Source organism: Diadema antillarum, unplaced genomic scaffold (assembly GCF_040938485.1).
Source record: "Diadema antillarum isolate AM-2024a unplaced genomic scaffold, OU_Dant_1.0 seq00000169_RagTag, whole genome shotgun sequence".
In the NCBI taxonomy this organism is placed as follows: Eukaryota; Metazoa; Echinodermata; class Echinoidea; order Diadematoida; family Diadematidae; genus Diadema; species Diadema antillarum.
This window is the reverse complement of record NW_027271238.1, coordinates 598,205-626,077: the sequence shown is the minus strand read 5'-3', so window position 1 is coordinate 626,077 and position 27,873 is coordinate 598,205. Positions and strand designations below refer to the sequence as shown.

The 27,873-nt window shown below is 41.3% G+C and overlaps 1 protein-coding gene across 1 annotated transcript; it reads right to left on the bottom strand.

The window, feature by feature from the left end:
- Nucleotides 1-1,559: 1,559 nt before the first annotated feature.
- LOC139728180 (integral membrane protein DGCR2/IDD-like) lies at nt 1,560-27,637 on the bottom strand. Its single transcript, XM_071639142.1, has 9 exons — nt 27,356-27,637; nt 11,876-11,974; nt 9,613-9,800; nt 8,031-8,346; nt 6,141-6,389; nt 5,571-5,690; nt 3,941-4,061; nt 2,967-3,142; nt 1,560-2,304 (listed from the first exon to the last, which is right to left on the bottom strand). The coding sequence occupies exons 1-9, from the start codon at nt 27,399-27,401 to the stop codon at nt 2,132-2,134; spliced, it is 1,488 nt and encodes a 495-aa protein (XP_071495243.1). The 5' UTR covers nt 27,402-27,637; the 3' UTR covers nt 1,560-2,131.
- Between the last annotated feature and the right edge of the window lie 236 nt (nt 27,638-27,873).

Below are 27,873 nucleotides of genomic sequence, written 5' to 3'. Positions count from 1 at the left end.
TTGACTAGCAAGTCAAGAAAGAGGACATTCATAATGATAGTTGTTGATACTGCAGGCCAGGCTTTGATAGTGATACACAAATATGTACTGTCCCACGGCATGATTAACTGGATTACAATGTATTGACTGAAGAAAGATTCAGGTAGATTGATCGTTCTTTTAGTGCTGAAGTTTTTATCAACACTGCTTATTAAACTGATTATCATGTATTCTGTTTGCAGCTTCTAATCAAAGGAATAAAAACACTTGACTAGCGTAAAGTCACTAGCTGAGACTCAGAGACTTATTTTACTTTGTATATTTTTTTTCTAATTTGTAGACAGCAGTGTAAACAGTCGTGTAAACAGCAGTGTAAACAGCCCTCTTTATCATCGCCATAATTAACCTTGCAGATTTACACATTATGCAATACTCTTCGAACATTATCACTGTGGCAACCTATTTGTTAAACCGCCATTTGGCAACCCAAAAAACTCTATAGGTTGCCCGGCTGGCAACCAAGGAAAAAAGTTAAGTGACAGCCCTGTGCATGTTTTGACAGTCGAAATAAATAAATTGTCATACTGATGTTTCATTTCATTTGTCTTCATGGGTGTGTGGTATGTACAGAGGTTGGAAATCATCAGGTATACACTATGCATAACATGTATGAATGTATACACGATTACACAAGTACACAAACTTCAAATAGCAATCTTTTTAATTTTTGTTCATTTTTGCATGCAAATACATGTAAACGGAATTTGCATTTTTTGTATGTACAATTCATATGGGAAAACGGAATTTCCGTTTTTTCACCATGTTGAAACGGAATTCATGATTTTCTGAAACGGAAAATGCAATTTTTTGAAACGGAAAATCACTGCCCCTACACAGAGTGCAAGCGGTTGAAACTTCCCTATGATTCAAACTCACATTTCTAACCCACAATACTAGTTTCTGATTTCCTGAAGCCTAAATTTTGACCATTAAGCTTGATTTGAAATGTCACATGTTTATGCAACAACATACTGCACTCAACACTGGACTCTACTGGACCTTCTAGTCTTGCAACAACCCACTAAGACTAACACATTGTGAATCTGGATGAGTTGAGAACATAATTGGCTGGATGAGAAGATTTGAGATGTACCAAAAAGTGACAGCGCCCTCGCGTGGTCAGATATGAAATTATGACATGACTAAGCAACAAGTATCGATGAAGTCATCTGTGTACACAGCAAGTCCAAGCAAATTTTGTCCACTTTTAAATGGGCAGAATGCATGGTAAAGGATACACACCAGTGCTTTGATTGCCTACTATACACACATTAGAAGGAAACACAGCATGGCTACTCTAGTTGCACACGTTGTCATGGAAACTCTTTGGGCACCACGAATCAGATCTTCCTCGGCAGAGAGAGGGCGCTCTACATGTAAGTGTCGGCATTACTTTCTGAAACATATGCACACACAAGGAAGCATCAGTCACAGAGAAAATGAGACAATGTTTTTTGCTGGATGAATGTGGAAACAGTTGCACTTTCTTCCTGTATCAGGGCAAGTACCCCTTGAGGGCAAGTACCCCTTGAGGGCAACTACCCCCGGGCTAAATACTGGTTAGCGATGAGGTTAGAGTAAAGATTAGGTTAAGGTTAGGTTTAGGGTAAAGGGTATAGGGTTATTTGGGTTAGGGTTAGGATAAGGTTCAGGATTAGGGTTAGGGTTATGGTCAGGGGAAGGATCCAGGGTAATTGCCCAGGGGGTAATTGCTCTAGACCCTTTTCTTCCATCGTGGCAACTTTCCCACATGACTGGCCCCGAAAAAAAACAAGGTCAGTTGTCAATGTCATCAGGCCCCTTTGCGCTAGTGTGGACATGGCTGTTCACGTTCCACTCCATTAAGCTCCTTTTTGCGATGATGGAGAATGTGACATCCGCAGACACAGCAACACTCGAGGAAAAACTCGCTAACGCTGAGTAAGTAATGGTCTATAGACGTTTAAAGCACACACTTGGCAATCACACTACACATAGACGGCAGGTGGACTAGTTTTGGCAGAGACATTAACGCTAAAGCGATCTGTTTTTTTTCTCTTGTGTCTTTCATCTCTTTCTCCTTTTTTCTCTCCATGTCGCTCGGAGCTCAAAGTCATACAGTGGTGTTGCGAATCAACTGCCCGGACGATGACGATGACGGTTGCGATGAATGCCTGGTGTTGATTGGACGCAGCATCGGGGTGGACTCTGGCGGGGTCATGGGCGCACTCTCCACGGACTGGCAGTGGTTGTATGGAGGCGGGCTCGCTAGTGTCGATATTGTACCTGAGTGGGTTATTGAAGGCAAACAACAAATCATATAAAGCCAGTTTGGAGTTCCACTTTGAGCATGAGCAGATACAAGGTCATTCACACCGACAGGCGTGTTGGTTTTTAAATTCACTGGGATAAGCATCGGTAATGTAATGATTATCTATGTGATCCTTGTAAATGCTGCTTGCCAGCACATTTACCTGACAGCAAAAGTGGTATTTGGCGATATCAATAAAAAGAGATTGTCAACATCTTCAATGCAAAATAATGAAATGGATGCTTTCCCAAGTGGTAATTGATGGATCATTCTGCTCATCTGGTCTACACAAGTTTATTCTTTGTTTGAACAGGATTGATGAATCCCATAAATTGTCACGTAAAGCTTATGCACTATGTCGCTCTGAAATCGAGTGAAGTGCCCCCTAACCGACTGAGAAAAAAGAAAGGTCATTCGTACCAATGTGCCATGAACTAACTTCGAAGCGGCATATTGTATAGGTCTAGTACATACAAGAATTACACTTCAAAAAGATACAAATCAATTAATGCAAGATCACTAGCAAATTAAACCATGGATTAATCTTGCAAAATTTGTGTCTGAGGTTAGTTTGATCTCAAATCATCATGTGCTGAGTTGTGATGAATTGCAGAACATGTGGTGTAGTCCCACTTACTGATATCTGAGGGTGTAGTGGGCTCTGATCCTGTCAAGAGCATGACGTTATCCGGCTGGTCCGAGCCCCGTGAGTCTCGATTGTGGTTCACGTCTTGTCTGCAGATGCGCTGTGCCGTGTTCTGCTGGACGTGGTACGGAGGGGGCATCTCGATACAGTTGTTGTCCTTGAAAAATCTACCATGGCAGAATGAAACATGAACTATCAGAGATTTGACCTGTCACTGAAGTTAAAAGAAAATCAGATTCTTCCTGGAAAGTGTCCAAGACTCATCAGGGATAACATGTTTGTACAATTATTTGTGAGAAAATGGTCTACTCCTCTGAAAAAAATAATAAATCTGGAGCCTGTTGATGAATGGGGCGGCAATCTAACAATAGAGTACTGAAGTGATAATGTCACAGTCCTTTGTTATCTAGCTTGAGTTGGAACCAGGTGTGTACATCTAACCCGAGGGCCAGCTGAGGTTGTCTAGAAACAGTTTCCATGGCGATGAGTGCCTATGAAGTCACACTTTGGTGCTCTATTTTACCTATAAAATGGCTGCACCGAATTTTTTCAGTATTCCCCTGGTATTCCAACATTACTTTGTCACTGACATAGTGAAGTCTAGTCTTGTCCAAAGCATCTCTGCTCATTGAGAGCATCATGCCGTGCTGCATTCGTTACTTTGATTATCTTTGTTTGCGAACTATGGATGTAAATGAAATGAAATGGGATGAAGTGGTTTGCAATCGTTGCTAGTTTCAGTAATTCCTGCTATGACAGTAACCACCCGGAGTGGACATCTCTCTGAAGCAGGCCCCTTGCGTTTAATCCTCCGTTTGTTTGCTTATTTGTGTGTGAGTATGACCCAAATGTACAGTTGTCCTGGCATGACACCACAGCACTTTATGCCAAAACAATACCACAGCAGAGGAGAAGCCACAACGTGCTCTCCAGTTGCCAAGGAAATGGATGCCCTAGATACTCACGAGTATGGTGGCGGAGGCTCTCTGAAGATGTGTCCATCAGCCTCGTCCACTGCTGGGGCAGGAGGTGGGCCAGACCCTGGCTCAAACTCCCCCTCTTGACCATCCCTCAGTTGCTGCACTTCTGGAGAAAAGCAGTGTTGTGGAAAATTGCTGTGACTTGTCACCCTTAGGGGTGTGTCTCCTGTCTGTGTCCCATGTTAACTACATTTGAGCTTCCCTTTATTACCATAATACTCATTCAGCAATGTAGCTGGTAAGAAAGTATATCCATCAATTGTTTGAGACACTGTCTGCATTTGAAAGTCTCATCTCGTGTATAGATACAAGAATACAAAACATAAATAGCGGAAACATTATGTACAGCATAATAATCTACGTGGCAAACTCTATTTTGATGTTTAATCCACACCCAATGTCAATCCCATCATGTCTTAAGCACTCACTTGTACCAAGCCCCATTCATATGCATAATCCAAAAACCAAAACCCGAACCCTAGTCCAAAAACTAACCCCTAATCCTAGATGATCTAATCTCATTCTAAGCCTCGATGACCCGTTTAATCTGACGTTAGTGGGAAATACACTGGGAAGACTACATGGTAGCTATCCATCACACAAACAGAATCTCTGCTAGTCATCTACATAAGCCTCATGTTGTGCACAGTTACCAAGTCTGTCGTTAAAATTCCCAATCCACAAAAATATCTGCACATACATGGGAGAATATATCCTTTTTGCTATGTTTGTTTGTTTGTTTGTTTGTTTGCTTGTTTGGATTAATTTCAGGTGGCCACAAAGGAAGCACCAGTACAGCACTTATGAGCTAGATGAAACTGAGTCCACTCAAAAGAACTAGGAGATAAGGATGAAGTGCTTTGCAACCCCTGCTGCTAGAAGATTTGAACTATGGACCTCACTATTGAGAGTCCAATGCTTTATCCACTGAGCCACATTGGCTTGTCTACGCCAAGACCTGATGAAATAGCAAACATTACATCTACCGCATGCTTCCTTCTTTAGCCTCATCTTGAATCATGGATCACAATCATGGAACTGTCTTACTGCCTCCTAGACAAGTAACTCTCATGAAGAAAACTTCACACATCTCTCATGTCCTCCATGATTTACACTGGCTTCCAGTTGACAAGCAAATTGTCTACAAAATCTTGATCCTAGTTTTCCATTCTTTACATGGCACAGCACCCAGCCACCTTCTGCAACTATTCCACGAGTATAGACCAACTAGATTTCTTCGCTCATCCACTGCTCATACTCTTTGAGTTCCCCGTACTCATCATTCGTGGGGCAGAAGAGCTTTCACCCAGTCTGGCTCTTCTCTCTGGAACTCATTGCCTTTGAAACTGAGAATGGAGACCTCTTTCCCTCTGTTCAAGAGGGAACTCAAAACCTTTTTGTTTCAGTAACTGTGTGCTATCGTTCAATTGCGATCTTTTCCTGAATGAAGCAATGTGGGAGGAGGTCTTATCTTTCTGCACCAGGAGTGCCACTGTGTGACAGACATGGCGCATTACAAGACTCCATTATTATTGTAATTATCATAAGAGTGAGTTTCCCAGAAAGAAAATCCTGCATGCCATAAATGTGTGAGCCGGGCACTGCCGGGACTTACGGTATCTGAGGTAGGCTATCCTCTTCTGTCTCATCCGATAGACCATAAAGAGCATCATGATGAGGAGGAGGAAGGAGGTGATCATCGTCAGCACCCAGCGCATGTTCTCTGACATGATGGCTGGGGATGGGAGGAGGGGAAAAGGAAGAGGAAATCATGTCAAAAATACACTGAGGCCATCTGTTCACTTCGCCAAGAAAGTCTAATGGGGTGCACACCATTGCATTAGAAACAATGTGCCATTTCAATGAGAAAATGAGGAAGTCTGGCATAAGATCAGTAAACTGATTCCTGTGAAAACAGAGAGAGACTGTGGGGGGTTGGGGAATGAGCAGAAAGAGGAAGGAATATGGATAAATGATCCAAGCAATATTTTAGTGGTCACAACTTTCCCTGTGTGTGTCCATTTTCACTCCATCATTCCAAACTCCTTTGCATTGTCTCTGCCATCTCCATTAAAGGCAGCCTTTTCATCTTGGGACAAATTTGTTCCGCTGAGGTTGGAAGAGCGGGAGCAGGGGGACACTCACTCACACTGCTTCCCCGGCCAAAATTTGGATTTCCAATTACCGTCTGAGGAGTCGCCGCCATTGGGAGGCATGTTGGGGTCGCCGTTGTCCAGGCATGTGTACTGGCAGCACTTGTCCGGCTTGGGCTGGTAGTTCTGGCAGGCGGGCGGGGCGCAGTTTGCGATGCTGCAGATGTTGGGCACTCCCTGCAGACAGGTACACACGGTGCAGCTGTCCCGGCCCGGGGGTGTGAAGGACTGGCCCTCTGGGATCAACCTGTTCTTCCAGTCGTAACAGGACTGGGACGCACCTGCCCAGGTGGATATCATAATGCATTGCATTCACATGACAGTCACATACAACATTCAATATCTGGAATATCTTGTTTAATACACAAATGGCATACCTGAAGTTCAAGAAATCCCTTTACGTAATTAGTAAATACGTTATGTTGCAAAATCATAAAAACAATTGTCAGAGGTCCTAAAATATTGATTTGTCATACAATAATGCAATATTAATTGCTTTACCATGTGGCACATACAGTACTCTGAGCTGAATAGAGTAAATGCATATCACAGAGTCAAACTCAATGGATGTGTAATTTCTGCGGTAGTGCACACATAGTTTTCAGGTGTATGTGTATGTGTATGTGTATGTGTATGTGTATGTGTATGTGTATGTGTATGTGTATGTGTATGTGTATGTGTATGTGTATAGGTGAACAGTGTGTCCTCTTTCCACAGTTGCAACAAATCTCCTGCTCAGTGCTTAACATCATACCATCTTGCAGCATACTTGTACAATTGTATCTACATTCTGTTTCCCTTATGAAGAGCAAATTTCAGTGGAAACCCAAGCTCACATCTTCGTGAATCAATTGGCATACTGCACACATGTATGTGGAGTGTAAACCAGCTGGTTTACTCTTAACAAGGAAGTAGACTGCAGTTAATAGCCCCCGAGGGAGCTTTAGATTTTCGGGGACGTTCACAGGAAAAAAAAAAAAAGGTTCTGAGCATGCGCAGAAGCGCACGTCAAGTCGATCTACTTTCAGCTTGCATCATCTGAGTTTTTCACTATGCGTTCTTGGCTATTTTTACATCCGCACAATTTGCGACGTAGAGAACTACTTCATGCACCGATCATATAGGGGCGCCATTTTATTTTTTATACGTTGCGTCCCAGCGTAATCTAAAGCTATTTGTCAGCATGACGTAGGGGAGGGGAGAACGTCCAGTGCAAGCGTCGTCTCAAACGTCCACGCGTCGAAATCTAAAGCTCCCTATTTACTCGTGAGTGATAAAGTAAAAAGTCAGTCCATTCATCTGTTCAAAGCAAATGCCTTTCAGCGCATGGAATCCAATTTGCATGCATTAGCTGTTGGTGTGCTGAACAAGTCTCCAGCAAAGGCTACTGCTTATCACAAACCTTTGCTATAATGCGTCGAGTTTGAATATGAATATATTTGTAACCCCTTTGAGCAGGCTCTCTTTAATGTACCTAACTATGTTAAAGGGACTGTACAGTACTGGTTTAGGTGAGGATTCAGCTTGTAACGTTTTGCGAGATATTTAGAAACCACTCTATGTAATGTAAAAGAGTATATCTCAGGGGAATCAAAAGTTTATTTGATGAAAATCTTTAATGAAATGACTATCTAAAAACAAGGAAAAACAAAGAGATTCTAATAAAAGTCGTGGCCTGTCAATTTTATTAGTGTCTCTTTTTTGGATATCTCAGCCATTTCAAGGCCAATTTTCATCAAATAAATGTTGAATCCTTCTTGAAAGTACATGCTCTTTCAAATTTAATCAGAGGTTTCTCATTATCTCACCAAAAATGTTATAAACCTGAATCCTCACCTCAACCAGTACTGTACAGTCCCTTTAAGTTTGTGGCAGCATACACAACAATCCCAAGGTTGGTGCCACAGTTCACACTCTCTCACCTTTCTTGCAGATGAAGGGCACACTGTCGTTGCACCTGGCCAAGTTCCAGTAGGACCTCGCCAGGATTCCGTCGACGTAGACCAGCTTGAGCTGAATGCAAACCACCCGTTCCCTCTTCAGCTCCTCCGGAACTGAGGTCGGGATGTTGGCGCTGTTGTCCAGCAGCGGCTCAGGCCCCGTTGTCGCCTCCTCCGTCCGCACCTGCCAGGTGATGATGCTGTTGCTGCCGTTGCGGCCCTCGGGGTCATTGCCCTCAACGCGGACCAGCACGTACCCCACCCACAGGACCAGCGTGTGATTACGGGCATCCAACCTCTGGATTTGGGATATGTTTGGAATGGAGAACAGCCATTTTTCACCCCGAGTGTAACCTTTCATCTCTTTCAAAACAAACAATAAGCAAAAATAATGTCTTCCTTCTGGGATATGCGGGGTACAATTTAAAATTGAATTTCATTAAAAACTGACTTGAAACTCGTCACAAAGAAACTTGTGCACATCGTAAAGGCAAACACATAACTTGTGATCGGTGAATTGAAATTGGGAATACTTGCACATCCTTAAAGGTACAGAAAAGTCCTTGAATTACATTTCATAAACTGCAGATACACGACGAAAAGTTAATAAAATACATAGGCTGGGGATTATTTCTCTCCAGTCACACTTTTCACAAAAAACAAGATAAAAGCAAATGCGACAAAAAGACTTCACATGTACAATGCTCAGTCTTTACCTGTTTACATCAACAAGTGAGGATGAATTTACAAAAAGTTTGGTTGCAAATATACATGGTAAGCTAATTCAAGTCTTGAATTGAAGCACAAAGCTAAAGGCCTATGCACTGCATGTGAAATGACAATGAAACTGTTACTCGATATACAGGTGAAACAACAAAAAATTGAAGGAATATCAGAACAAAATTAAAACAAGGCAAGTGCCAAAATGTGTCTCGCCCATTCGCATACACTGTAGAAGAAATTAATGTTTTTCTAAATCCCGGAAGTTCATTGACCTCGACTATGACCTTTGACCTTGTGGTGACCTTCAACTCCCCAAGGGACATTTACCAGCCAGGTTTGGTCATAAACGGACATATGGATCAAAAGTTATGAGCCATAATCGAAACGCACCATAAAAACTTAACATTGGGCTCTAAAAGTTTGTTGACCCCTTTCTGTGACCTTTAACCTTGTGATGAACTTCATCTCCCCAAGGGACATCTGCCATCGATGTTTGGTCACAAACGGACATATACATCAAAAGTTTTGAGCCATAATCAAAACGCACTGTAAAAACTTAACTTTGGGCCCTAAAGTTCATTGACCCCTGCCTGTGACCTTCATGTTTGGTAAAATGTGTAACTTTGTATAACCACTCTTCCCTCCAAGTTTGACTGAAATTAAAGTCCTCAGTAGAGAGTTATTCTAAGTTTTTGTAGCGTTACGGATGGACGACGGACGACAGACGGACAGACACCGCAGGCAATCCCTTAGTCTCCCGCACCTCCGGTGGCCTCGACAAAAACCCTATACCACAGAACGAAAACACATTAATTCATTTTTTAAAGGGTTGACAACATACCGGTCTTTGCCTTTTCATCACGTGCTCCAATTCCTGTCTCGAGACGGTAGCAAGGGCGCCCCCTTCCGCCCGACAGGACTCCTGCGCAGCCGTGTGCTTGAGAGACCGATAGGCCCTCTGCGGCGTACCAAAGCATGAGTTGGTCCCTGGGTAGAGATACCACCCCTTGGGGCACCACGGTTGCTGATCTGGGTAGATATTGGACAGTTCAGCAGATCAGTGTGATGGGAAATAGCTTGCAAGTGAACAACTTCTTCAACTAATCAAAGCAGAGTCTCGACCTCTAGATATTCAGCAGGTTCATCTCATTTTCAAATAAACTTCACCTTCAGCGAATCTTTCACCGTTTCCCAAATATTGCATCTCAGGTTTGGGCTTCACTGTTTCCTGATTTAGTTATGGGGGAGGGAGGAACAGAATGTGCATTCCATTTCATTTTTGCTTCGTTCATGTAAAAGAAATAACTTCAAGCCTTTACTGCTTTTAAAGTATTGTATGAGTACTCTCACATCAAGTGCTCTCACATCAAGTTGGCCTAATCAGTGATAATCGGCCAGATTCCATGTCATCTTTGACAAAGACTACAAAAAGATTTTTAGGGGGGCATGTTTCCTGTAACACTATGGAGAGTCTGTACTTCAGAAATGAGAAATATGAGTTCCATTTATATTGCAGGGCAGTCAATAGACCAAGGAGAAGACTAATTTATTGATTTGCCAAAAACACAGAGCAGCAGTACATATACTGCAGCCATAAATGCAGGCTACCCCATTACACACATACACAGACACAGACACACACACCCACACACACGCAGATACACACACACACACACACACACACACACACACACACACAATGTGAAGACCCCTATGAAATGTTCAATACCAAGTCAGACGGACAGTTTGTGGACCATTATCCTTGAGTAAATGTGCCCTAATTCTAAACAAGCTTCAAAATGGGATTAGTATCACTAATTTGTGGTTACTGTGTTCATTTCAATCCATGTGATGTACTACTTCCAAAACTTGATAATCTCATGGCTGATATTAACAAGACCCTACAGAATGACGTATGAATAAAATGTCAATGACAAATCAAAATCAAAACACGGTGGAGGATGGAAAAACCCAATGTGTAGTTTTTGAGAAAAATTAAGGGAAAAGTGCAGGCTGTGAAATAATTATGATGAAAATCTGGAGCCAGGAGATATGTCATATGCAGAAGTGTCCCTTGAGAAACAGAAGTTGCCAAATAAGAATATGTTGTGTCAAAGATGATTTTCCTTTGACGTCAGGAAATTTTCACTAGAGTTGTTTTCTACATCAGAAGCTCTTGGGATACTTTTTTGGGTTTTTTTTTTTTTTGGTGTGTGTGTGTGTGTGCTTTTTTTTTTTAAATCTAATGTGACAGCTGCTTTCTGCTTCACAAAAAATTACAGTGCATGCCAAATAAAAAACAAAACAAATCAAAAAAAAAAAAAAAAAAAAAGAGTTCAGGCTATGACCAGCATCAGTCTGGCTATGGAAACTAGAACTTACACTAAAGACTAGTTTTCATTCTAAACATTCGACTTGTTAGTAATTGGTGGTAGGAGCACAACAATCACAACAACAACAAATCACAAAAATTGTCTATGATTTATTCTCAAAAGGAAAGATAAAAATATGAGCAAGATCAATATTCAAAATATGTTTCTGCTTGTGAAGATGGGGCAGAAAAGATAGACATATCCTTTGTATCTGGTCTCCACTGAATACAGCAGAATTTGTTTTTAAACACCAAATGACTTTTCCTCATTGGGCCAGGACAAAAAGTTATTCATGACGCTTCGGCTCTTTGAGGATCCATCCATCAAATCTAAACTGAAGATGTACAAGTATTTGAATACGTGTATATGTGATGCCCTTGGTCCTATCATATCTCAAGAAGAATCATGTCATCATGACTTACTGCAAAAAAAAATACAGGTACATCACACTACAAATCCAACTGAGAATTCTAACTCAGGTTCACATGTGGATGACAATGTTAATCTATTCAAATACATGAAATTCTTCTGTCAAGATGTTTTTTCCCTTGCAACTGATTGACAAATTGCCCTTTTACGTCGATGTAGGGCAATTTGTCAATCAGTTGCAACAGATAAAATCTATTCATATATACAAAGATAAATTTGAAGCTTCAAACTTCATTGATTAGCCTTTAAAATAGCCCATATTGATGGACTAAAAAAAAAGTTACAATCTTTAAGACAGCATACCTCCGAAGATTCTCTCAAGCTGTGGGGTGTGGCCAACCTCCGGAGACGGAGATGCGGGCTGCAGCTCCATCCGCGCCAGGGTCACGGAGAACAGGCAGGCTGGTTGAGAGAAGATAGGAGAAGAGAACAAACCCGGGATTATCATGGTGATCAACAATGTTAGAATCACACATACAAACACACAAATCACTTCAGAACTTCATGAATGATATTTACAGAAAAAAATAGAACAGAATAGGAGAAGTCACCTAATTTAACTTGCTGGAAAGAAAACTCTGTTCATATTGTGACCAAAAAAAGAAAGAAAGAAAAGTTTATTAGCCAATGACCAAATACATGCCGTGACACATTATATTTACAATACAATATATTCATACACCTCTATGACGCTACATGAATATGCTATTCATTTGTAATGTTGTCTATACATTACATTCCCATGTAAACTTTTTAGGAGAGCTATAGATACAAGTTTCATTTTATACAACTATTAAAAGGTTCTCCAATCACATTCACCAATAAACTCTTTGCTCCAAATGGGTGGCTTTCCAGGGGCGGATCCAGGAATTCTGTAAAAAGGGGGGGGGGCGTGACTAATATTTCTAGTGCCACTTCCGGGTTTCATTTCATTGTTTTTCTTTTTATTTCTTTTGTTTTTTACGAAAATTAAAGGGGGGGTGTGCGCCGGTTGCGCCCCCCTCTGGATCCACCACTGCTTTCGTTGGCCTCACTCCGCTCGTCAAGTTGCTTTGATACATTATGTACATGTACAGTACATCAGGGGGGAACTTTCCCTAACATACAGGCTGTATATTAAGTGGAATGATTGATGTCTCTAGGTTAATATCAAAAGAGCACCTGATCAAGCTTCTCCAGGAGGCATGACGAATGATGTGAGCCCTGATATCATATCAGGAACATGTTGCAGCAAAGTGTAATTTTCATACAAAATTGACATTAGGCCTACATGTTCACTGTATGAAAGTCCTTGCATGTTTTCTCTAGGCCTATACATTATTCCTTTTACTCTGACATCACAACTTGTTGTAAAGTTCTCAAGATAAGGACAAATATGATATTATTAACCAGAACTATATATTCATTTCTTTATACATGGATAGTCTGATTTTCCCTAAACCATCACTGAGAGCTTTGCTACTCTTTCGGTACTCGCTGAATCCACACACAGATCGAGGAACTTCCCCTTTGAACCATAAATTTGGCAAACACACAAATAATTTCCAGCCTTATACAGAGAAGTATGAATAAATGGGTGTGAATGGCACAATACATGAAGCAGGGGGGGGGGAAAGAAATTCAACCTGAAAATATGAAGATGGACTCAATGAGAATTATGGTGAGATTGGCACAAACTTAAATTGGAACCAGGTGCTGCCTACAGGACATGTCAACTTTCATCAGTGGATAAGAACAGACCAGGACAGCCAAAGAAAGAGACTCTGTGCCAAACTTCAGGCTCCTAAAAAGAGTACTAAACACAGCAGCGAGAGAGTTCAAAGTACCACTGTGTGCTCTCGCCTAATCTGGTCGCACACCTACCCTATAGCCAGCACTCTTCCTGATAAATCATACACAGTACTATAGAATTCATCTTGCAACCAAAATGGCTGACAAGGACTTAGAGAGCATACATGTAGTTACAAAGAAGTCATGGAAGAATACTGCATAAACCTGTCTTTAGGAAATAACGAGTGGTGTGTTTGGGGTGGGGACGGGATATTGTAAAACATGGGGCATTTTTTGTGCAGTTTGCATTGGAAGCTCCTACTTATTTTTTCTGTTTTTTGTTTGTTGGTTTTCTGTAACTGATACTAATACAACTCCACAATACACAATAACATTTCTGTCAGTACATGTACCAACATCATCTGGTCATTTCCCTAAATTGACTGGAGTTGACTGACATTATATACACTCAGGATTTATCAATGTCTATTCAAAGAGAAAATTTGCTAAAAATAGAGTTGATCTCAAGAGTTACTAATACAGCTCATTTAGGACTATAACCCATATCAGCTGACAGAACACTTCATGTACCAATTCATACAGCCCCCAAAAGCAATTTGGTCTTAAAGGCACTTCATAGTTTTATATACATGTAGGTCCTACATGTATGTTTTGGTTTCATTAAAGGCACTTTATACATCTGTATCACATTGAAAAGAATGTTACACTAGCTTAATACAATGTACGTATGTACATTAAGAAGAATGTAAGCTAACACAAATACAGTACTATTATATGCATCTTCTGTTATTTGGTGTTTTTTTTTTTAAGAAGAAGATATAAATTTTGAGCACTTAGAGAAGAAAGCTGATGTCTCACATGACAGTTCATCAGTGTATCATGTACAAACATGTATCCAATGCATGTAAAATGCATGTTTTGATACATGGAATAGATTTGTTGTGATATAGATACAAGATGCTAGCATCGACTGTCCACAGACATAAATGCTATCTAAGCAGAACATAAAATCTTCACGTTTTATTTGCTCTTCCAGAGAAATGTGAATACATGTACAGTGTACCGGTACATACAAATGCATTATATCTGTTGACCTTCATCATGGTCAGAATATTCTATTTTTAAACTAAATTGGCAATTATTTGACATCTTTTCGAATGTCAGGAGGTCTGCAACAGAAACATGTAAGTAGGCCTAATGACATACAACTACAGAATGCAAACTGAAACAAGCCTTGCACTAACAGGAAACAAAATGCTGCAGACAACACTATCACTCAACAGATACAAGGTTTTCCATTCATTGACTTCACAAAAACAGAGACTCTCCCGCTTTCGACGGGTAATATAAACAAAAAATCACAGAAGAAAAAAATACACAATGAAAAACAACAATAAACTAGATATCTCCACAAGTAGTCTCCCAAAAAGGGAATTACATAAGACAGACTGAGACAGCTCTTTCTAATGTCCTACAAGTACAATGAAAAGGTCAGAGTGTTATTCCAAGAACTGTAGGAGGAAGGCTACTCTCTGGTCACATATGGTTTCCTGTCCAACAAAAGGCAATTAGTTTTATTCCAGGTGTTATCAGGGCACAGCCACTGCACTAAAAATAATATCTCTCTCTCCCCCACTCACATCAGCCTGTGCTGGAAGAAACCACAGAATGCACTTTCATGAGAGAGAAGGGAGAATTAAAGGGACAGTGTTGCCCTTGACATGCAACATCCCAGGTCTCACTGCTGTACATGGTAGTTGGTACAAGAAATTACTGAAAGCTCTAAACAGATCACGCATTTCGAACAGCATGTGATTTATTCATTAAAGTTTGAATATCATTGCACTATGACAGTCATAGAATCAAATCACAAATATTCTCAAAGTTTTCAAGAGAGAGAGAAAAAAAAAACAACTTTACTCGTTCAGAAGTAGGCCTACAGGGTAGGATCCTGCATCACATTGTACAAGTGTACATGTATACATACCATGGGGCAGTGTGTGTCAGTCACCAAAAACCAGGTACACATGTACAGTATTAAATGTCCATGTCTGTATGCATTTTGCTGAAAGGTTTTGCTGAACAATGCTAGCTGTTTTACCAGGCTCTACACTTAACAAATCAATGTAAAAGTGTAAGACAAACACACACAAACAGATCATACATACATGTACATCGCACACAAACAAACATAAGGACCTCCATTTCCAGTGCTTCATAATAGTTCAAGCACCTGTGCTACTATGTGTACATAAATCTGCTCAGGACAAAGCATCATGAAGTAGAATACAGTATGATTTCTTGTGAATGCAGAGGACCTACAACATGTATGGTGTATAGTAATACTTGTCTCCCTTTAAACTTGTGTGTGGCTGTGGGTACATGTGTCACAGTGAATGATGACAAGAGTTTGACTTCACTCTCTCATGATGCTTTACTCCCTGCATTCACACTAGAGGGCCCGTTGCATAAAACTTACTGTTGAATTTCAATGGTAACTACCGTTAAAATTAGGCATCACAGCCAATCAGCATCAAGGATTATAAAATTTACCGCTAATTTGAAGACTTACCGCTAGAAAGGAGCGGTAAGTCCAGCGGTAAGGGTTTTATGCAACCGACTTTCCCCTCTAAAGCCATGGTATGGACGCTCACTGGGAGTTGTTGACCTTGGGCAGTAATTGATAGCGCCAAACTCTGTTCATCATATGCGCTAAGTCTGGTGTCGAGTGAAGGGCTCGCCCCAAACCCTGACTGCCCCCATGGCTTGAGGACAGTCTAGAGAGTAGTGTGAATGGTCAGTCGTACAAAAGAAAAGATCTGTCCCGACAGTCTCCATGACACAGAGTACAGTGTGAACACGGAGACTGACACATTTCCTCAATTCTCTCTGAGGGAAATCAACATTGAGGGAAAGGGGGTCCCCCTAAATGCAGAATAGTCGGTCGTCACATCAAACACAACCTGGGTTTCCTGAAAGCATGTATGCAAGCATTCAAACACAATGTGAGCGACGACTATTCTTTTTACATGCCTGATCTCACTACAGTCCGACCTGGTTATTGATCTGGCCAGCATTTTTCCAGATCCCTCTCTCACCCAGACATGGAATGGCACACGACTGTCTTTGCATTCTGTGTGCAAAACTCCCATGGCTAGTGTAAATGAGGTTGGATTGTATTGCATTAAAAAGAACAGTAAAATACACACATGAAACAGACTGACAGGGTTTCTCGTCAGAACAAGCACAAATACAGTGTAATATCAAAGTACATGTATTGTACAGATTATAGCATACATGGATGTATTAATGAATGATATGTTACCATTTCTGGCTTAGAAGCAGTCCATATGCATTCTAGACTAACATGATGTCTAATACTTTGGATACTTTTTTCAGATCTAGCACTATGCCTGTGGTGTTTGTAGCAGTTGTAGAGAGTGGCGAGTGATCCAATACAGGTCAAGCACATTTGATTTACTATATAATGCATTTGATTTGCCAAAGAGCAAATTCTGATTGCCTAATTGGGCAAGCAGGTTGTCTGTGTGAGTGGGGGGGGGGGGGGAATCTTTACAAATGCTGCAAGAAAACAATCTCTGTACAATAGGTCATAATTAATACCAACAATGAATAAATGTTGTATGAGAGTGAAACAAGGAAAAGTAGAAATTACGCGGTGCGTAATATATGTCCCCGCCGGAAGTAGCATTTAGTAGCAAAATGTACAATATAGGTAAAAAGATGAAGGTCAAAGGTCAAAATTCTATGTAGAAGTTTTGAAGCCCTCACCTAGTGCCATCACATAAAGCAAACGGAATCGAAATCGGGTTAGAAATGGCGAAGGAGTAGCATTTCGTAGCCAATGTACAATATAGGTAAAAAAATCAAGGTCAAAGGTCAAAGAAGTCAAAGGTCAAAATTCTGTGTAGAAGTTTTGAAGCCCTCACCTACTAGTGCCATCACTTAAAACAAACGGAATTGAAATCGGGTTACAAATGGCAAAGGAGTAGCATTTTGTAGCAAAATGTACAATATAGGTCAAAAATCAAGGTCAAAGGTCAAAGAAGTCAAAGGTCAAAATTCTGTGTAGAAGTTTTGAAACCCTCACCTAGTGCCATCACATAAAGCCAACGGAATCAAAATCGGGTTAGAAATGGCGAAGGAGTAGCATTTTGTAGGCAATATACAATATAGGTCAAAAATCAAGGTCAAAGGTCAAAGAAGTCAAAGGTCAAAATTCTGTGTAGAAGTTTTGAAGCCCTCACCTAGTGCCATCACTTAAAGCAAACGGAATTGAAATCGGGTTACAAATGGCGAAGGAGTAGCATTTTGTAGCAAAATGTACAATATAGGTTAAAAATCAAGGTCAAAGGTCAAAGAAGTCAAAGGTCAAAATTCTGTGTACAAGTTTTAAAGCCCTCACCTAGTGCCATCATATAAAGCAAACGGAATCAAAATCGGGTTAGAAATGGCGAAGGAGTAGCATTTTGAAGCAAAATGTACAATATAGGTCAAAGGTCAAGGTCAAAGGTCACAATTGAAATTCTGTATAGAAGTTTCAAAGCTCCCATGTAGTGCTATCATATAAAGCAAACAGAATCAAAATCGGGTTAGAAATGGCGAAGGAGTAGCATTTTGAACATTTTGATCACACACGGACGCACACACGGACGGACACACGGACGGACGCACGGACGCACGGACGCACGGACGCAAGGACGCACAGACGGACACACACACGTACGGAGCCCGTTTCATAGTCCCCTGCTCGAACTCGTTCGGCGGGGACAAAAACAAGCATGATCCTCTTTGACCCCAAAGTACATAGTACACTATACGTGTGGCATTGCATTGTAGTTGCTTCCATCAAATTTTGATTACCCACAATGACAGTGCATGCACAAATACAGTTTTGTACACACAGACAGACAGATACACACACACACACACACACACACACACACACACACACACATTAAATACGAACTGTACAACCCCAGTACATACAATTGTGTATGTACACATGTACATTGTACAACATGCGTGCGAACACATACATCTGATATGAAATGAAAATATACAGAATGGGTACATCTGTATGAAATTCTGACAGAACACTCCTAATAGTAATAATCTAAAGAGCCTTTTCACACACAAAGACAAATTGAACAACGACATATAATTCATGGAGAATCAGCGGTGAAGTTCAGAGTCTATCTTATACTTGTAGAAATCCAAAGGCATTTTTAATTCAGATTGTACATAAAGCCAGGAAGTTATTTCAGACCACAAAAATCAATCATGTACTGTAGTGTTTATGTACAGTGTACGATGTACTGTAAACGTGGAAATTTTCGCGGTACATTAATTTTCGCGGATTTCCCGCTACGTTCGGCTAGCGCGAATTCAAAAACGCGCGAATATATCTTCGCAATTTTCTATGCACATTTTGAACGGCCTGAATTGCGTGCGCTTCGTCGATGATACTGCTACGTAGTACAGACATGTCTACGCATATAGCAGTATCATCGCACGCACCGCACGCACCGAGCCCATGGCCGATTGTTGGTGTGCTACATATACATCTCCGCGACTACAGGTATAGTACTACAGTACATGTATGTATCGAGTAAAATACTAGTACGTGTACAGTTTACTACCAGGGAGGTGAGCTGAGCGCTTGTACTCACACTCGTGCCCGCGCAGCTCGCTGCGTCGCTTTCATACGCTGGCATCGCTGGATGAAAACAGCAACTGTGTATTAACCCGCTGCGGAGCGCGAATTTAAGAACCCGCGAATATGTTTTCGAGCCGCTCAGCGCGAAAAATTAATCGCGCGAAAATATTGACGTTTACAGTAGTAGGTTTACATCATGCATAAATGTAGAGTACACACATAAACCTTACATTACTGGTGAAATCATCTTTCCATGGGTATATTTTCAAAATATCTTTTTGTCTATTATATGCAGAAATCCATAATGTGAAAGAAAACAAATACATCTTATTTAATATTTCTGACTATTGTGACAAGTGCACACATACACTATTGTACAAGGATGTTCCTACAATATTTACGTACTATAATGCACAAGATCCCTTTAATCATTTCCACCACAACATGTGATTTCCTACGGTACCGGATGATTGATAAAACTGATCATTGATGCGAGGAAGCATTACAAACCTGTTCACTATCATGCACGCTTATTTACACCTTTAACACACACTTCATTTCACAATGTGAACTAAACCACCAGTTGTACTGTAACAATGAGGAATGTATGCGTGCATTTTAATTTCGCGAAATTCGCGACAGAACATCGAGGACAATACTACAAATAGTAGGTGCTGACAATGGGCAAAACAGCTCACCACCATATTAAAGATGCTTTTACATCTGACATCACTCATTGCTTTGTAAATAATGTATGCTCACTACGAGAACATTCAAAACACCCTGCATAACTGGGAATGTATGCATGTGTACAATGTACATGTACTTGTGCTCCACATATCATGTTTGGAATGGTTTGCTAAGCAATGCTCATCTTTGGAACAGTCCAGATACATGTACGAGATACTAGTATCACATGCATACAGTACAGAGAGAGCAGAACACAAGATGCTGTGAAGATTGCCCATCAGAAGAGCATAGATTGTTTAGGCAACTGGGCATGTGCCACACTTGGACAGATCTGTTTAATTCTTTGAGAATTTCTATGATATTATGTATTAAACCAGAGCTCTCCTTTAAATGTGCACAAGAGGATCAGATACTGGCTACCTACCAGCAATTTATCAATCACAGACATCCCCCTTGGCTCTTACAATGTGTCCAAGAAAGTGATCATGAAAGAGAAATGAAAAGTAGTACCACAGATATATAATCCTGTCACACTTTCAATTGTAAGCGCAACCTGACAAGTATCTATTGATAGACAAAGAATACAGCTGACGCTGTGATAGCACACAGGTACATTTAATACATGATCATGATCACTGGGTGTTTCCTTATTTTTTTCTGCTGAAGTTTGCTAAACATGCAGCTGGTGATATCCATGTTTCAGAATTCATACTTGCTACAACTTGCTATTCCATCAGTTTGCCCTGTTTTAATCATACATTACACGTAAGCAGAACTGCCAGGAATGAAAATGGTTGTCTGCTCCATCAAATTATGTGATTGTTCAGTATTTCATTTGCCCAGGAATAAATTTGGTTGCCCCAGGAAAGTGGACCTGCAGATTTGTGTGAATACTGAATAGCATTACTTCCCCGTACAAGTTGTATGGCACTTGGGACACATACAAAAGTTTTCTCTCACTTGCTACTGTACATGCCATGTTGTTCTATAACCATCCCATGCAAGCCGATGTTCTACAGATGTACACACACATCATAATAACCCATGTGTTAGAGTACCCTTACTATAAAACCCTATGACTGTTCATCTATGATTAGAGACAATTTCCTCCTTGACTGATGCAGAATTGGTGAATTGGAAGGATCACAAACATCCACGCTACTCTCAATCAGATGTTCGATACACGTAAAGCACAATGGCCTTGAGTTTCAATTCTTTGATGTGACTAGGACCCCGTTTACAGTGCGGGGCTGGGCTCGGCCGCGGCCGGCCTCAATTGTGCGGCCGAGCCCCGCAATTTTGTCCGTTAACACTGCTGGGCTCGGCCGCGCTTTTGATTCAAACCTTTCAATATTTTGTCGTAGTGGCGCTCTGCTTGTAAACAAATGCAATTTGGTATTGTCTGGTTTTCAGACCCTTTGCCAACAGAATTCCGTGGCGACAAAGTCGCCGTTCGGGCAAAGGCCTTTGCCGAAGGAAAAAATCCTTTGCAAGACAAAACCACCTTAAACTATACTAGTTTTCGACGTTGAGGGGGTTAATATCCTGAATAGCGAAATAGTACAGGCAGAGGGTTTGGAAGCCAGACTAAAATTGGCCGCGCATTTGGCCCAGTTTGTGTTTACACTGAGAAAAGGCCGGGCTCGGCCGCGGCCGAGACCACCTCCAGAGCGTGGCCAAATGCGAGGCCAATTTTGGCCTCGCATTTGACCTTTTGCGCGTTTACACTGAAATGAAGGTGGGCTGGGCCGCGGCTGAGCCGCGGCAGAGCCTCGCACTGTAAACGGGGTCTAATGGTCCACTTCCTTTTCAACCTGCCTAAAAAATACATGTACCGGTAAAAAAAAAAATTCAAAATATTCACCAAATACCCTGGGGTCAATATCAGTTTCTCTTGTATATATAGGAAATCATCCACCTGAATTGAAACATTAACAGAAACTACACTGTACATGTACCTGTATACTGAAGTTTGGTACTTTCAATAACTTTGTTATTGTTCTCATTGTTACAAGGTCTTGATGGGAGAAGGATGCCACTACATGTGAGTCAGGTACTAAAAGAGCTAAACATACAGTGCATCACTGAAGAAAGCATTTAACTATAGAATGTTGAAACACATGTAATGTGTACAAAAGTTTCATTTGTTTGAAACTAATTACATGGTCAAGTTCCTTGTCTGTCTTTCCTTTTTACTACTTTGTAAAATACAGTGACTATACAGTTGTACATGTATGGAAGAATATACTTGTATACTTTTATATCACAGAAATGCACTTCAGTGCACATAAAATACTTTGTAATCTTTAATATAAATGATTAATATTTGGTGATGACCAGTATGATCTGATGTAATATATTCAGGGCTGCACACTAACCCATTTTTCCACGGGTCTGACCAGTCTGGCGGACCAGTAGCAGGGTGCTACATAACTTTATTTTACCACTTAGCTGGTCGGGCAAGCAGATTTTCAAATTTGCTGCAAAACCGTGCCCAAACATTAATCTTACTTGCCCAAAAAGAAAGTCAAAAATACGAGGAAATAATATAGAAAATCATGCGTCAGTCAAGGGTCTAACAAAAACACAACCACTGGAATAAACAGCAAACATTGATTCACAAGCTTAAACACAATGGAGTGACAAACTCTGTCCAATCAAGTGTTGCTGTTGCATTGCATTGAGGCTTCTTCACGTACCTGGTAAGTGTTGGGAAGTTGCTGAAATAAAATACAAAGTGTGTTGCATCTGACTAAACAGCCATTATCTTTGGGCTTCTGTATGGTTGACTTTGTGGGTTTGTTGGGGGGAATATTAGTGAAAAAAAGGTGGCTTCAAAACTTTTTGAAGAATTTGAGACCACCAAGAACTTTTTAATGGGGTATATCTGGAGCATCCTTTGAAAAAGCCAACTCTGACACACACTCTCAGTCATGCAGTATGAACCACTACCTACAAGGAGTATTTTGGAGGATTACATGTACAGTATTGTATCTTACCAAGGTCCAAGTACATGTACAAAGTAATATCATACTTAACAAGATGACGAGACTGCATCATTAGTACATGAAAGATGGTACTACGAGGTTTAGAAAACTGTATAAAAATTACTGCAAACCAGATAAACAAACTTTTACAGACAAAACAACCTGGTGGGTTTAGCTTAATACACTGTATTTCCTCAACTTATGACTTTATTATCTATAAGGCAGAAAAAGGTTGTACATTGCAGGAACGATGAAGAATTGAACATGATTACCTACAATTGTGCTGTGCTGATTACTTCATTTCATTACCCGTATACATCAGACATCTGAGCTGTGGATCTACGAAATTGCATTTCCCTTGTATTACGCGCAGGATTATGCGTCAGCATGAAGAGGAGCAAATACTCCTCTCTTTGCCAAATGCCTATGGGATTTACGTGCTAAAAACGAGGGGAATATTAGGAGAACCTGTCAGTCGTGTTACTTTTCTATTGTTTATATATCTCCCGCAGATTGTCAACATTGCTGACGTCTGAGTCGAGCAATTAGAACTGCGACTTGAATAAGCAATAAGTCAAAGACTTCCCTGGGCACTTGAGCTCCAAGTGATGAAAATTTGCTGTTGATGAGAGTTTCTCGCGGAGAGGTCTCACGACAAAAGCGAATTCCCATACAATTACACGTAAAATTAGAGGACGGTTGCTGACACCGCATGCAGGCGTGTCTGACTGTGTGCGCAGACTGGTACTCACTTGCAGCATACTCTAGTTCGCGGCAGAGGGCAAATTCCCATACCGCAGCATGCAAAAATCGAGGACGATTCTCGGTATCGCCAATGCGCAGAAAACTTCTGTGCACGCTGAAGAGCCCTGTCACAGATGCACTGTGGGATTCCTCGGTGCCATTATCGCTTCTGGTTGTCTCACGTGCGTCACAGCTCTAATACAATTCAAAGGAGTTATTTGTCTGCTTTTACGTTGTTACTCCTTTTTTCTTGGCTATAATTCAGCTTTAAAAGAGTTGAAAGTTTCTAAAGTTTACTGATTTGCAGTCAATAGAGTCATGGTTCACTACTGCTAGGCTTCAATGTGCTGGCCACATGATGGAAAGCGAAGAAATCTTCAACAAAAAATACCCCTGGATAAAGACAGAACATGATCCGAGTGCGTATGCAGTCAAAACCGGGGCAAGTTTGACCCCTGAGCTATCCCATAATGCATCTAAAACGCTGCTCTGCGCACAGCACCTACGTACAAAAATTTGTATTGGCGATACCCAGTATTGCTATGTTCGTGTGAGCTGGCTGTAATATGTGCGCCGTGTACCTGAATTGTGCATCGCTCTATAGGGATTGTGTGCATGCATGTGGGTGCAGTGTAGTGCAGTGGTGTACACTGTAGGGTTCCACCTGGCGCCGACTGTGGATACAGCTGTATATGTTACCATACCGTAAATCAGGAAGTTAACATTGTATTATGATTTACAATAGGGTACTACTCAAGATGCATGAAATGGGTGAAAATACAATGATACGGACTGGCTGCATTCAGGGGATATGACATTAATTGCCCTCACTATAATAATTGTATTGCCCTCGTCTCCAACTTGGGCAATACGAATCTAGATCAGGCAATAAATGTTGTATCCCCGTGCCATCAAGGTAGCCATTTTATTATCATAAAGTCTATCAGTGCAGTACAGTCGATATAGCTAATGCAGAGACTCCAACTCTCCCGTTTTCGACGGGAGATCTCCCGCCGAAAACCCATTTTTGCAAAATCTCCCGTTCTCCCGCTTGAGATTTAATTTCTCCCGCCCTGGCTCTGTGTCTCCCGTTGGAAATGATTTCTTACTTATTGCTATCGTATATTGAAAAAATAAGCCTTTGACAGCACCAGAGAGCATCTTAGAACCCTAGGAACTTCGCGCTTCGCACACATCACCTTGGAGTCTCCCGTTTGCTAGGGGTTTCAGGCGGGAGAATCTCCAGATCAAAAGGTGCTTGGGGTTGGAGTCTCTGCTAATGTCATATTCAATGTCCCATGTTTACGTCGTCATTGTTGTCTCTTAACAATAATGAGGTTATGTACACGTACAACTAAAACATGATCTGGATAATATGGCAGTGCATTGCAAGAAACATCATGTTGTGCTATCCCATTCACCAGACTTACAAGCTTTGTACATGTACAGCTATTTGAATGTCTAAGCCCATACCCAGCTGCCTAGGGCATAGCTCATAACCAGGCAACAGTGTGCACTTTATGGCCCTATATCATCGGTGCGAGATGTTACCCTAATCGAGCAGTGCGTATGAATTCAAGTATCTATCTGGCACCGCGGGCTCGACAGCATGTGTTCGGTGCTGTGCTGTAATCGTGCATGTGTGTGAGATTTCGCGCTGGGATGCAGTGTGTGCATGTGTCAACGTCATTGAGAAGAGACAAACAGGGTGCTGTGCATTGGCACACAACGGAACGCAACCAGTGGTAAACTTTCGTCCTTCATTCATGATTTGAAATGAATGGACGCTGTGTTATTATCTCAAGTAGGGGATCAATTATTAACCTATCACAGAGGACATTATGTCCACTGCCTTTGCAAAATTATTCTGTAAAATAATGAAGAAAAAAAATCCACAATCTTATCCCAATTCGTCAGTTTGCTGTGTTTATAACATTGTCTACACAGTTTACTCGCCCGATCGGCCCTGACCAGACGCCGTGCAAAGCAGCAACAGGGCTGTGTATCACACACACAAGCCTCACCTGCGTGGGTGGTTTGCGCGATTTGTGATGGAAGCTATTGTATCACGGACTTACTGGGCCAACTTTCTCACATTTTCCGCCATGATCATGGCAATTTTCTGCGATGTATGATGTCATTACATACAAATGTAAAGCATGATAATCCTGCAGTGGAGAGCAAAGGCACGCAATATCGCAATCGCACAATGTTCGATGTGTCAGCTACGCAGCTAGTAAGAAGCGCAGTGAGTGAGGCAGGCTTTTTCAGTGACCTTGAGTCCTTACCACTTGTCAAAACGGTGTTCCATACAGCAAGAGAAGCTTGCCAGCTGCTCATTGCGCAGTGGTTCATGGGGTATCACCTTCACGTACAGGGAATGAGGTACTGATAATAAAGCCAGGGGCTGGGGCCATAAAGTGCACAATTGCCCATACATACCTAAACATTAGGTCCCTACTGATAGTGATACTGAGTGATATAAACTATAATTTAAAGATCTAGATATCTAGCTAGCTACCTAGTCCCTAGACCTGTAGTATGTCTACTCTCAGTCTCTGTTTTAGTTCTCTACTACACGTTGAACACTCAGCCATTGTTTAGGCCTACTGCTAATATTAAATACTGGGCAGGGCAAGGCACACGGAAGCAGACAAGCGTCAAAACAAACGGCAAACACGTACAGTACCTCAGTCATACTCAGAAGGGACGGTACAGTATTGATGGAGATGAAAATTGGGCTTTTAACTTTTTGCGAGATACCAAGAAAACATGGCAAAATCGTGAAATAGGCCCTACCGCAGTGCGCGTGCACCCGTGCCTTAGCAAGCAAGGGTAAGTCCTAGGGTTAGGTACAATGTAGGGTTGTATTTATGGTTAAATTGGCCGTTAAATTAGTCGAGGGACAATTTAGGGAGTCCTTCCGAGAAGAAAGGGAGGACGAAAGATGCTAATTGTATGCTGTGGAAAATGGCCCCACCACTGTATCAATTTTGCGTAAATGCCGTTTGGCGGGGCCGCATCCACGAGTATTATACTGTGGAAGGAAGCCCCACCGCTGTGCTTACCTACAGATGAACGCCACGCGGTGGGGCTAAATTCACGAGTATGAATTGGCGAGCCGCCGTAGTAACCGGTAGCATGTACGGACACGCAGTGGTGGGGCCTATTTCACAAGTATGCCGAAAACACTTTATGATATACAGAATGAATAGGTCTAGAAAGAAATCTATACCATTTTAAGAGGAATTCAAAGTTTATTTGATGAAAATCGGGTTTGGAATGACTGAAACACCCAAAAACAAAGTAAAACAAAACGATCGTAATGTGGGTCCCACACTTTGAATCACTCTTTTTTGGATATCTCAGCCATTTCAAAACCAATTTTCATCAAATAAACGTTAGATTCCTCATAGAATTACAACATGCTCTTTCATATCATTAGTGGCTTAGAGGTTTCTCATTATCTCACCAAAAAATGTTTAAGGCCCAAGGTACAGTTTTTAAAGGGATCGTACAGTTTTGGTTGAGAGAGAGACCCATCGTACAGTTTTGGTTGAGACCTTAATTTCAGGTTTCTAATAGAAACCTGAAATTAGGTCTCAACCAAAACTGTACGATCCCTTTAAAACTGTACCTTGGGCCTTGACTTTCATTTCAGTGGGGAATAGGGTCTAAGCCTAACTAACTCAGTGAACTGTTTAATAGGCATGCACCAGTACCAGTGCAGTGCCGTGCCAGTGCAGTGCCAAACAAGTGCAGCACCGAGGAAAGAGAGACGTACAAACATACGTACAACTACACCGTCAGAATGAGAACCTCTCCGGTAAACAATCAATTGAATCAAAATGACATGCAACGTTAGACTCCAGACAAACTGCGCGAGATTACCTGAAAATGTTCCAATCACGCAAAGTTTGAATGCTTCGAATTCCATGGTATTTGTTCTAAAGTCTCATGTCACGGAATTTTGCAGCAATATTCTAGAAGACAGAAGATACTGGCAATCCATTGATCATTTTCCAGCTTCCAGTGATCCGTCACATAATTGCATGTCGATGCATTGTACGAACCACACTCGTACTCGACACCGCACATACACACACAGTGCAGTTACATACAGTAAACGTGCATGCATGCCGATGCAGTGATCGAGCATTCGGGGCCGGGGCGGGGAACTTCAGCCTTCAATTCGCTCTTGTACAGCCTACCCCTAGCAAGCTAGCTAGCTCGCAGTCAGTTAGCGCAGATTGCATCCACCCCCTATATGTTTATCCGTCCATATCGAGACGAGTCTATTCTGTCAAGGTCATTGTAACCTCCTTTTGATTAAGAATAAAAGATCTATTGTGAATTGAAGTCCAGAAAAAAGAAGAAGTAATTATCTGGTTCTGTAAAAAAAGAACCTC

Excerpts from the sequence above, each read along its gene's own strand:
- LOC139728180 (XM_071639142.1), bottom strand. The coding sequence starts at position 27,401 with ATGGAATTCGAAGCATTCAAACTTTGCGTGATTGGAACATTTTCAG. Across the intron at positions 11,975-27,355 it reads CGTGATTGGAACATTTTCAG|CCTGCCTGTTCTCCGTGACC; the intron begins GTAATCTCGCGC and ends TCTCTCAACCAG. Across the intron at positions 2,305-2,966 it reads CACTACACCCTCAGATATCA|GTACAATATCGACACTAGCG; the intron begins GTAAGTGGGACT and ends TAACCCACTCAG.